The 12,298-nt window shown below is 45.1% G+C and overlaps 1 protein-coding gene and 1 non-coding gene across 2 annotated transcripts in view; both read right to left on the bottom strand.

Moving 5' to 3' along the window:
- HSPA9 (heat shock protein family A (Hsp70) member 9) overlaps positions 1-12,298 on the bottom strand; it is a 35,596-nt gene that overhangs the window by 2,898 nt on the left and 20,400 nt on the right. Inside the window, exons 12-15 of the mRNA XM_065409679.1 lie at positions 11,408-11,512; positions 10,199-10,316; positions 6,026-6,120; positions 3,325-3,417 (exon numbers count right to left, since the gene is read on the bottom strand). Coding sequence (XP_065265751.1) covers positions 3,325-3,417; positions 6,026-6,120; positions 10,199-10,316; positions 11,408-11,512 — 411 coding nt within the window. The remainder of the gene's footprint in view (positions 1-3,324; positions 3,418-6,025; positions 6,121-10,198; positions 10,317-11,407; positions 11,513-12,298) is intronic.
- Positions 11,878-11,948, bottom strand: LOC135883193 (small nucleolar RNA SNORD63). Its single transcript, XR_010561631.1, has one exon. It is a non-coding gene; the product is annotated as a small nucleolar RNA SNORD63 (small nucleolar RNA).

The following is a 12,298-nucleotide window of genomic DNA, read 5'->3' as shown; positions in this document are numbered from 1 at the left end:
AAGGGTACTTGCCAAGAATCTCCAGCCTTGGCCCTTCCTAAACCCCAAATTACACTGGTCTACAATTTTTGAGAAGTCATCTGCTTCAGAGATAAAATGTGCTATTATGTATTTTGATGTGCTGAATTCAAATATGACAATTAAAACAACTGATTGGCTACTGTTTCTAAGATATTTAAGTTTTTACATTTTATGTCTATGTATATTGTGTAGATAGTAGAGTTTTAATCAAATTGTAAACCTAGGTCTTTTCATGTGTTTATGGTTGCTTTACATGATAATATTTCACCTGTCCTGTTTATGTAACACTTTAAAAATCAGCAAAAGGGTTATATAAATACAATTTATTATGAAACAAAAGGCAAAAAACTATTATTTACATAGTTTAGTCCTATTCAGTGTCTACTCGGCGTTTCTTGGCTTGTCTCTTGGATTCATTAAATGGAGCATCTCTTGTCACTGTCCAGCAATAGTCTGCAAGCATTGATGGGCTCCATTTGCCCTGATAGCGTTTCTCCATTGTTGCAATGTCCTGGTGAAATGGCTCGCCGTGCTCGTCGCTCACTGCTCCGCAGTTCGGTGGAAAAAAATCTAGATGAGAGTGCAAAAAATGTATCTTTAGTGACATGTTGCAACCAAGGCTTTTGTATGCCTTGAGGAGGTTTTCCACCAACAGCCTGTAGTTGTCTGCCTTGTTGTTTCCGAGAAAATTTATTGCCACTAACTGGAAGACTTTCCATGCCGTCTTTTCCTTGCCACGCAGTGCATGGTCAAATGCATCATCTCGAAGAAGTTCACGAATCTGAGGACCAACAAAGACACCTTCCTTTATCTTAGCTTCACTTAACCTTGGAAATTTTCTATGGAGGTACTTGAAAGCTGCTTGTGTTTTGCCAATGGCCTTGACAAAGTTCTTCATCAGACCCAGCTTGATGTGTAAGGGTGGTAACAAAATCTTCCTTGATTCAACAAGTGGTGGATGCTGAACACTTTTCCTCCCAGGCTCCAATGACTGTCGGAGTGGCCAATCTTTCTTGATGTAGTGGGAATCTCTTGCACGACTATCCCATTCGCAGAGAACACAGCAGTACTTTGTGTATCCAGTCTACAGACCAAGCAAGAGAGCAACAACCTTCAAATCGCCACAAAGCTGCCACTGATGTTGGTCATAGTTTATGCACCTCAAAAGTTGTTTCATGTTGTCATAGGTTTCCTTCATATGGACTGCATGACCAACTGGAATTGATGGCAAAACATTGCCATTCTGCAGTAAAACAGCTTTAAGACTCGTCTTCGATGAATCAATGAACAGTCTCCACTCATCTGGATCGTGAACGATGTTGAGGGCTGCCATCACACCATCGATGTTGTTGCAGGCTACAAGATCACCTTCCATGAAGAAGAATGGGACAAGATCCTTTTGACCGTCACGGAACATGGAAACCCTAACATCACCTGCCAGGAGATTCCACTGCTGTAGTCTGGAGCCCAACAGCTCTGCCTTACTCTTGGGTAGTTCCAAATCCCTGACAAGGTCATTCAGTTCACCTTGTGTTATGAGGTGTGTGGTTCAGAGGAGGAGGATGGGAGAAAATGTGGGTCCTGTGACATGGATGGTTCAGGACCAGAAGTTTCATCCTCTTCCTCATCTGACTCAAGTGAGAATGATTCCGGTGCATCAGGAACCGGCAGTCCTTCTCCGTGGGGTACTGGGCGTATAGCTGATGGAATGTTTGGATAATGCACAGTCCACTTTTTCTTCTTTGACACACCTTTCCCAACTGGAGGCACCATGCAGAAGTAACAATTGCTGGTATGATCTGTTGGCTCTCTCCAAATCATTGGCACTGCAAAAGGCATAGATTTCCTTTTCCTGTTCAACCACTGGCGAAGCTTTGTTGCACAAGTGTTGCAGCATATGTGTGGGGCCCACCTCTTGTCCTGATCTCCAATTTTGCAGCCAAAATAAAGGTGATAGGCTTTCTTAACCATAGTGGTTATACTGCGCTTTTGTGATGCAAAAGTCACTTCACCACAAACATAGCAGAAGTTATCGGCACTGTTCACACAAGTACGAGGCATCTCTGCTCACTTTGGCTAAACAGAAATGTGTCCCTTTGCAAAATCAAACACTGACAAATAAGAGCACGACACTGATTTCTAGAGCTGATATAGGGCAATTTGTTCAGCAGAGTGATGTAAGCTTCGTTATGATTGCATCATCCATGACTTCTAGGAATAACATGATGCAATTCATATCATGTATGACGCAATACCAGCTTCAGATTGCATCATTCATTGTTTTGCCTAAAAAGCAAGTACTGTCCAAACCCAGTCATAGATTTATTCATAGATCCAGTCAAAGATGTATTTTAGTCATTTCTGGTTTAAACTGAGATCCCTTTCCTTTATAACTCACTTATCCTCTGCCATTCCCAAGTCAAGGGTCGTATATACTGACCCAATAGCATATCTTGAAAACTACAGCCAATCAACAATTTTAAGCATCATTTTCGTTCTCAGTGACCCAGAATTAGTAAAGTTTGACTACATTTATTTCAGGAGCATTTTGGCTGTAGAGCAGTGTTACTTGTTTGAAGTGGATGCTTTAATACTTTTGCAGCTTGTGAACTCCGTTTTAAACATAGCTTTTGAAATGAAGAATAATGCAGAGATGAAGCAGTCACTGAACAGTATTAAAACCCCTCTGACACCAAGCATCTGACTCACTCCAGGTAAAGGAAGGAAACTATGTTAAAACCATTTAAGCTGCTCCCAAGTTCCTGGGTGTTGTACTTGCAAGTTCACCCACTGTTCCGAGACACTCAGGAAAGAACGGAAGCCTTCACTTAATGCTTATTAACTTACAGACAAAGAAAACTTGTTTCATACATTCAGTGTCTTTGAAGAAAAAAATTCCCTCTGAAATCAGCCATTGCAAATGTTTCTATGGAGTCAGATCAAGGGTATGATTAACTGAAAAACCTTTCACATTAACATCGTCATAGGCCACCTACACCTTACTAACACTTGCGACTCAGGGTTTGAAACAAATTCTCTGCTACAATAAAATGTTCTCCCACACAGCCAATCACCTCCACCGTCCAAGTGGGACAAAAAGCAGCCAAGGACTGTGCCTGCCTTCCATTGTTAAGAATTCTTCATGTATTCTGGAAGTCGGCTTCTCTAGCAAGTTTCAGCCACATGCTATTTTAAACAATTAAGAATCCCTGAAAGGTTACGTGCTAACCAATGCTTCACCCGAGAGGGAAGATACTGTAGGGAACTCTGGCTCCTTTAACAAAGGCATCAGAAAATACCCACCTCATCTGCTGGCAGCTGATCCTTAAACTCCTCCATCTTGGATTCTGTATCATGGATAATCCCTTCTGCCATGTTCACAGCTTCGACACGTTCCTGGGCAAATTGACAACTGGGTAAGGGTCTATGCAATATAACATTCAGATCTACACAACTCAGTTACAGTGTAAACAGATGTGAGTGGCACAGAACTGGATGGCTTAGCGGAATGGCAATGGAGAGAACTCAGACAAGACTTAACTAACTTCCTCCCCACACTGTAAGGAAACAAACAAGTCACTTACAGGTGAATCTGTGTTTGGAAATCCAAGTGAGCCATCTCAACCCTCATACCCCTGGGAAATTCCCAGGTGCGTTCCCAGATGGCGAGGCCAAGCACATGGCATTTGCTGCACATGGATTTTCCTGTGTGCCAGTAACACCAACAAGGAAGGAAATATGGTTTTTGTTTCAGTATTTTGGGCAAGACACCTGGAGCCTCAGCTTTCAGACCAGACTACGGAGTTTCTCAGCTGACAGGGTACTAGGAGCAGTGTGGAACATCGTGCATTCTGTGAATTTGGGGTCCTTCAGATTTTTGCTATCTCCCATGCTTTCTGCAATATTTAAATTATTTTTGCATACTAGGTTTGCTGGTCAAGAAATGCAAATCCCTAGCAGCTTTCCTGGTTGCAAAGATAACCAGCATGGGGCCTGCTGCAGTACTACCTTACTACAGGCAGATGAACCATGTGGCCCATTGCTCAAGTGCGTTAATCCATGTGGTAGCATGAACTATTGCACTGATGGCAGTCTCAAACAGAGCAGGGCTGGATGTTCCACCCGTTTGGAAGAATGCCCCACAAGAATAATGTGATCCTCAGAAGGGTGAGGTGCAATGGAGTTGTTAGCAAAAAAAACCCCCTCCTTTATTTTCTATTGATCCTTGTCAGTGGTTCAAAGTTCACAGCACCTAATCTGAAACCACCACCACCCCAGGCACCTGAGCTGGTACACCCTGCAGAGGCCAAGAGTTAAAAATGGGAACCGGGGAATGAACTGCCCTCATCCGTGAGTGAGTCACTCCAGATCACGGTTTAAGCATGTTAGCAGTCAGCACAGGAAAACTTGTACTGCTGTCTGTCGTGCACCCAATCTGTGGAGGGGTGTGTCTCCCCCATTTCACGGTTGTCATCTGGGCACTTGAAACCACCAACACTAGTTCAGTGGGTTAGGAACACAAACAGTGACAAGACAAAGATGGGGTGGGAACGTTCAGAACACTCTACACAAGACCTATATATCTACAAAGTCTGCCCAACAGACAATACATGAAAACAGACAGTTATGCAAGTAGCTGGCACCTCAAGTGTGTATTTTGCACATGTAACTTCCAAACGCCAAGGGGTCAAGAATCTCAGGGTTTCAACAGAGGTATGAAGCAAAGAAGAAAAAGGTACAACTCCTCTTAAGAAAACTCAGCTCCTTTCACAGAAAGCAACTCCAATATTCTACCCTTTGGTCTATACCAGAACTTCACCCTTCTGAGGATCAGAGATTTAAAAGTGTTGTCAAAACAAGATCACTAGTTCTGTAGAGATGAGAGCAGTGTAAAGCATCTACAGTGTCAATTTCTGCAGTCTGTAAGCATATGCTAGTGCCATATCCTACAGTATCATCTGCTTAAATCAATGTTCTATATTTAGTAGTGCAATTCATTATAGTTTACTCTCATTAAATCAATTAGTCCCAACCATTAACCTTATGAATATTATAGATTGGATCACTTGAGTGCAGAAAGCGTCACTCCTTTTTGACTAAGTTGATGTGGACTCTGGCCAGATATTCCCTGAGGGAATGGTGCTCTCATGTGCACAGAAGGCATAAATACCAAGACTCAGATAAGACCTGACACCCAAGATGCTGGAGACCAGGCTTTTAACATGTGCACTGCAATTGCCCATTGAAGGGGAGTGTGTCATGGGGGTTAGGACCAACATTTTGGTTTTGTAAAATTTACAAAAAAATTATTTCAATGAGTTCAGTGAAAACAGTTTAAACAGCTCCCTGCTGTATTTGCACCTAATGACACAGCATTGCACTGCTCCATGAGAAACTGGAAGCGAAAGTTTTCAGAGTAGCAGCTGTGTTAGTCTGTATCCGCAAAAAGAACAGGAGTACTTGTGGCACCTTAGAGACTAACAGGTCTAGCTTCAATATCCAAGATGAATTAAATGTAAACATTCAACAGTATCTGTGGTGAAAAGTAGATTCAACCAGATTTTAAAAGTTCCATTCACATATTAGTAACAGGTAGGGGAATTTGTCTATTTATAACACAACCATGTCCCTTTAATTCTTTAGAAAAGAATTTTAAAATACTTGGTTTGTAAATGTAAGGTCAGCTATTGAACAGAGGTTAACGAGCTGGGTATTTATATGCCTATATTTTCTTGCAGTTAAAGCCAACTGCATGTAGAAATCTGGTAATAGGGGGACAAGTGGTTAGCTAGGCATCTAAAAACCCATTTGCACATGCAATTGCAGCCATTGCACATGCAAACATTGGCTTGAATACAATGACCTATGATCTCTTAATCTGGCCCTTATATGTCAAGCCAGAAGTCCTCTGAGTAGAGTGCAGTTTCATAATATGGAATGGAGATTTTTGACTGGTAAACTAGTAACCCGTTAGACAAGACCACAACGACCACCATCAAGTTACCTTTCTTCGCCTATCTTCCTCTGCATATTTCTCTGCATTCTTCACCATGTTCTCAATGTCATCTTTGCTGAGGCCACCAGAAGACTGGATCACGACTGTGTTAGAAAATAAAGTACAGTATTAAAAAAAATCGGCTTTGCATTTTAATCTCTTCCCCTACAGCAGAGATCGAAATAATCATGTCCTTTCGAAAAGAGCGCTCCTACATTAATGCTCCAGCCACACCAGCTAGCTTATGTTGCCAGGGATCATTTCCTTGTACTAATGAGCTGCTAGCACAAGGCATGTATTTGAGCCAGTGCAATAGTGACACCATAGAGCAGTAGTTTTCAAAAAAAATTTCTGGTGACCCAGTTGAAGAAAATTGTTGATGCCCATGAGCCAAAGGAGCTGGGGGATGAGGGGTTTGGGAGGGGGCTCTGGGCTGGGGCGAGGGAGGGAGTCAGGGCTCTGGGTGCAAGCTCTGGGGTGGGACCAGGGGTAAGGGGTTTGGGGTGCAGGAGGGGATCAGGGCACTGTGCTGGGGATGCAGGCTCTGGGGTGGGGCGGGGGGATGAAGAGTTTGGAGTGCAGGAAGGGGCTCTGGGTTTGGGGGGGCTGAGGAAGGGGTTGGGGCATGGCTCAAACAAGGCAGACTTTCTGCCTGTCCTGGCACCATGGACCACGCTGTGCCCCGCAAGCGGCCAGCAGCACGTCTTGCTCCTAGGCGGAGGCATGCGCAAGCAGCTCTCGCTCACAGCACCCCCCACCAGCTCCCATTGGCCGGTTCCTGGCCAATGGGAGAGCGGAGCCAAGCTAGGGGCGGGGCAGTGCTCGGAGCCCCGTGGCCCCCCTGCCTAGGAGCCAGACCTGCTGCTGGCCGCTTCCGGGGCACAGTGTGGTGTCGGAACAGCCTGCCTCAGCCGGGCAGCACTGCTGACAGGATTTAACAGCCGGGTTGGCGGGGCTGACCAGAACCATCGTGACCCAGTCCCTTCCATTCTGCGACGCAGTTCTGGGTTGCGACACAGTTTGAAAACCACTGCCTTAGAGAGTGCTCTTAAACTAAGATCTGATAAGAGAAAAGTGCCAATCCCCAATGACATTCATTCCTAGTGCCGCATTTACCACTTCTCTGCTCTCATGCGAGCATTCAACTCTTGGGCTCAGAGAACAACCCTTGTACACCTTCAAAGTAACAATGCTGAATAGCTGCAGTTTCTCACAAAGTTGCTAGTAGTCTGTATTATTCTAGTTAGTGTACCTATCTAAGGAGACCTACTAGAAAGTACAAGTACAAGGACAGAACTGCACTTGGAGAGGCTTGGTAGAATGGCAACTCAGATAAAGGCTCTGTTCCCAGCTGTGCTAGATACTTCCTTTGTAACCATCTGCAAGTCACTTCACACTGTTCTTCAGTTACTCCACGTGGAAAGTGAGCCTGTGTATAAGGCCCTCAGGCCAAGGGAGCATTTTGGCTCAGAATGCAGGAGGAGCCTTTTTATCAGGTTATGGAGTTTCCTTTCACTTTTGGAGAGCAGCCCAGAGCAATTCAGAACCTGGCTTCAAGACTGTTTCCAGCCATGCTCTCCCTCCATTTCCTTCAGTGATAGAGCTGTAACTAGCTTTCAAATAAAGGCAACTTATTTTTTCTCCTACTGCTGCCCTGTGAAAACTGCCTTGTTTGAGCCAATATCGCAATCTACATTTCAAGTGGGGGGGGCGTAATGCAATTTCATTGGAAAGCAAGGGACAGATGTCATTGGACATTTTACAATACTTCAGGAAGGGAACCAATTTTAGGTCTTCATCTCAGTAAGCACTTAATTTTTCACAGAGTATTCTAGGTGACAGTGAGCCTAAACCCTAAAAACCTAATAGCACGAGTCTATTTCAAACTTAGACAGGGGATAAATGAGCCAGAGGTTTACAATGGGATCATGGTTGCAACCTTTGTTATTCGCTACAGATCGCTAAAGGCTGGGACAAGAACCGTGGTCCCACATATCCAAGGGGAGGTATCTATACTAATCTAGAAGAATATCTGTTGAACACCTGCAACCAGCTAATATAAGGCAACAGTGCATGCTCCTGCTCCAAATGAATTTGGTGTCGATAAGGTGTGTTTTGTTGTCAACAGCAGCAACAGGACTGAACCCAAAAATATTCACCAAGATCATTAAAGCAAGTTTCTAATTATGTTTTCTTCAGCTATAACCCGCCATTTTTGAATGAAGCAGAAAAAATTGGAAGTCAACCAATTATCATGATAGGAAAATAAGTGTCAAATAATGACAATTTTTCTTCAAGCTTTGTAGAAATCCAGCAATCCAGGCTAAAGAAGTTTTCCAAGCCAAAGTTATAGGGCTCTAAACAGTGCTTCATGGTTACAACAGTAATTGTGGAGGCAATATTGCCTCTAACATTTGATTGTGTTATTAAGCAAACAGTGACAACAGCTTCAGCTCCCCAAACTCCCTGCAGTTAAAAGATGTTGTTTCTAGGCTACCAGAATCAGCTGGTTATCAGGGGAATCTGCCTTAAGCACCTGGGTTTTAAAATTCTTGTGGCAGAGTAGCTAGGAATAAAGTACATTCTTAGTACTGTGCTTGTCTGATCAGATGCACTCTTCATGCCAGGGTGCTTGGTATTGGCCAGGTGTCTTGCTAATTAACCTCCTCCCCCTAACAGGGCTTGGCACACTGATGCTGTCCCATGACTAGACAATAAGCTGCTAGGACTATTGGTATATGACACTAGTTTCTCAGATGGACAGTGTACCAAGGAGCACAGCACAGCAGACAAGTGAAAACGAGCTCCTACCTAGTCCAGGGTTCCCAGTCACCTACCTCCCTGCTCAGCCCCCTCCCTTCTCCCCAACCAAAGGAAGAACAGAACAGTCGCTGCCCCAAGTGCCACTGTGGGTAGGTAGCTCTGCTTCTTGGGGGTACAAGGCAGCATGACCTATAGCTGCTCATTTATCACTGTGAGGGGACTTCTCTTCTGCCTACATCACTGCATTTCACAGAGTGAAAGACAGTCAGGCTGCTTTCAATGCAACTTCATCTGCTGAAGTGAGGACTTAAAAGCTGGTCCTATTTCCCACCAGTGATGAGTCTCAACAGGGGCTGCTCATGTACAGGGCTCATTTTAAATGGAAGTTGGGCAACTGTAAGGTAGTAGATGAGGGTCACAACAGCCACTAAAACCCTTTGGTGGTCCATGCAGAAATAAAAGTTAATGAACGAGCCAGCTTATTGAAGGGTGCAGTTTTTTACTGAAGCCACCACCGCTGCCTCATACTGCTCCACTCCCCGATCACCACATGCTCCGACTGTGCCCCATGCCACCCAGTTCATTACTGCCTCCCACTGGCTGGCTGTTTGAGAGCTGAGAGCCAACAGCAGCAGGGGCAGGGCACACCTCTGCCAGTACGGAGAACACAACCAGAGCTGGAGACCAGAGCTGATGGGGAGCCTGGCACATGGGTGGAGTCTGTGTTCCTGGGGGAGGCAGAGTCTGCGGGGAGAACCAGTCCAGGTCCCAATGCCCCTCACAGCAGCAAGGAAAGGCTCTGCCATTACAACCCCAGCTCTAGATATGCCTCCCCAGTGGTGGTAAGGGGTGGAGCCCCACCCCTGCTTCTGTGATGGAGAGGTGCTTGGGCCATTAGGTGGCACTGCAACCTGGTGTGTGGGCTCCTGCTCCCAGTCCCGGGCTCCGTTTGCCCTGTATCCCGTGACTCCCCTTACTTTAAGCACAGTGCCTGGTGCTCAGATCTGAGTGGGCTGGGGGCCAGCTGGGTTGACTGTGGCTCACCTGTGGCTACATCTCTGCTGCCTACTGGCAGGCCAAATAAAACAATCTGGTGGCTGGATATGGCCACCAGCAGCCCATCCCTGGTGCTCAAGGTTTAACACACTGGAGCTGATACCACGCCTCCTGGATAACTTAACAAATACAACTTGTCCTACCTCTCCCCTTCCCTCCATTTGTCTGCCTATCACCCTCACCTGCTGTGCCATGTCTGACTCTAGACTAAGCTTTTTGGAGGGCAGGGATCACATCTAGTTTGAGACATCTAGCACACTATTGGGGTTCATACACTCAGAGGTTCATACAGAGTAGCCAAGCATAAAATTCCATACATTTCCTTCCCTTCACTATAAGGGATCCAATGATAGCTGCACTTACTTTGCTGTTCACGTCCTGTCCCTTTATCCTTTGCTGAAACGTGAACAATTCCATTAGCATCAATGTCGAATGTGACCTCAATCTGGGGCACGCCCCGTGGAGCTGGAGGAATTCCAACCTGGAAACCAGAAGTGCTTAGCCATTAGTTCCCCAACAGATGTGGGCTTGGTGTACAAGCCTTCAGTGTTGTGCATATTATCTTGGTGAACTGCCAATTCAACTAAAACAACCTCAAAGAAGATCCCAGGATATGCTTGTCAGAACTTGTGGCAAATTAGTGGTATCTGACAGACTTAATGGGACAGACCTAATTTAATGCAGCAGCAGACTTCTACCCAGAAGCTAGGGAAGCTGCCATAAATGTCACGAGAAGAGCAAAAGCTGTTTTACAACTTAATGCCAATAAGGCACTTCCCCCCTCCCATGCATGGCAGCAAGTTCAATTTCCTTTAGTTAATTACTTGGGTCTATTCTGGGGAGAGCCAGGCCCCGCTTGAGGCTACCCTATTTAAATAGTGACATATTCACCATGCTCCAGGAGAGGCAAAGTCCTGCCTTACTGGAGGGCTCCTTCCAGCAACTGGATTTAATACTAGAGTTGTCAAGCAGGAAGAGGCCTCTTAAGAACCCGTATAAGCTTGAGGTGGCCCCAATACAGTACATCCCAATACAACATGACCACTCTTGAAATTAAATCACAAGTGTCCATACGGATCAGGAGGACAAATACCTGTACAGGCTGATTACTTATGAAGAGAGTCAACTAATCAGCCACGCCCTATACACAATCACCCCTTGGAGCATGGTAACTGCTGTCTAACACAATCTAGGCTGCTCCAAAGGGACTTGAAGGGAGGGGGTGATCGGCCAGCTACTGGCTGCCTCAGGGACAACTGTGAAGCAACATGGGATCTAAGTAGTGAGTTATATTTGGCAACAGACTAACATCCTAGTTCCATGGGTACAAAAAATAAAACCAATGCCTCTAAGATGTTATGCCTACTGAAGGCAGGCTGACAGTAAGGCCTACTGATTTACAAGCCTGGATCACTTTGTGCTTTACATTTGTGGGGCAGGTAAAATCAAATGGCTTCTGTTAAAGTCCCCACTTTCAAGAGAATGGGGGGGGGGGTCAAACAAAATGGGAGGAGGCTTGGAACTTAGTGAGTTAAGGTAGTTTAAGGTCATGAATATTTAGTGCAAACATACCAAAGTGAACTGGCCAAGAAGCTTGTTGTCAGAAGCCATCTCTCTCTCACCCTGGCATACTTTAATCTCCACTTGAGTCTGCCCATCAGCTGCTGTAGAAAACACCTGTAGAAGGGGGAGAGAAATAGAATATTTGACAGCTTACAACCCCTGAATTGAGCTACTTACTACACAAAGACAGGGAACAGCATGAAAACTAGCAAGTTAGGCTGAAGGGATAAAGAACTACTTTAAATGTGTATTATCCCTCCATGCCTCACAAGCCTTTTAATACAGTAAAGATTTTAAGGCAAAAAGAAAGATTGGCAGGCACCAGGGCAAGATTTCAACAAAGGCAGTCAAAGTGTTTGTCTGGGAGTCAGAGGGGAACAAGGAAACAAGCGCTGGAGCCCAATCTTTTCAGTATCCCTGCAAGATAGGGGGAAGAGCATTCTGACTCCAGACCACCACAGGCAGTTTTGGCCATGCATTGTGCTCAGTTATATTAAGTCTCCGCACCAGTTCTCTTCAGAATGATGTGTTGATAGTAACATCATAGCACAGACAGCCCAGTTCTGTCTCAAGACAAAAGCTCAAGGGATTTCTTATCACATGCTTCTAAAGAGGGGGGAGGGAAGTTGAGTTTATTGGGTTGAAATCTACCTCCGCCCCGACAAAGAAAAGTTACTCACTAATCTGCCGCATTTTGTGTTGGATTTCAGCCTCTCCTTTCACTTGGAATTCTATCTAGGTTTTTGGGGGTGAAAAGGAGAAGAGACTCTTCTGGGATCCCCTGCTCTCCTCCCCAATGGCTGCACATTGCAGGGACCCTCATTAGCCAGCTGAAGAAGCCCTCAGCCTCAGATGGTTGCTAGAGAGCAACACAAGGCATATTCTCTCTCTTTCTCTCTG

This window comes from Emys orbicularis, chromosome 8 (genome assembly GCF_028017835.1).
Source record: "Emys orbicularis isolate rEmyOrb1 chromosome 8, rEmyOrb1.hap1, whole genome shotgun sequence".
NCBI lineage: Eukaryota > Metazoa > Chordata > Testudines > Emydidae > Emys > Emys orbicularis.
This window is presented reverse-complemented; position numbering and strand designations above follow the sequence as displayed.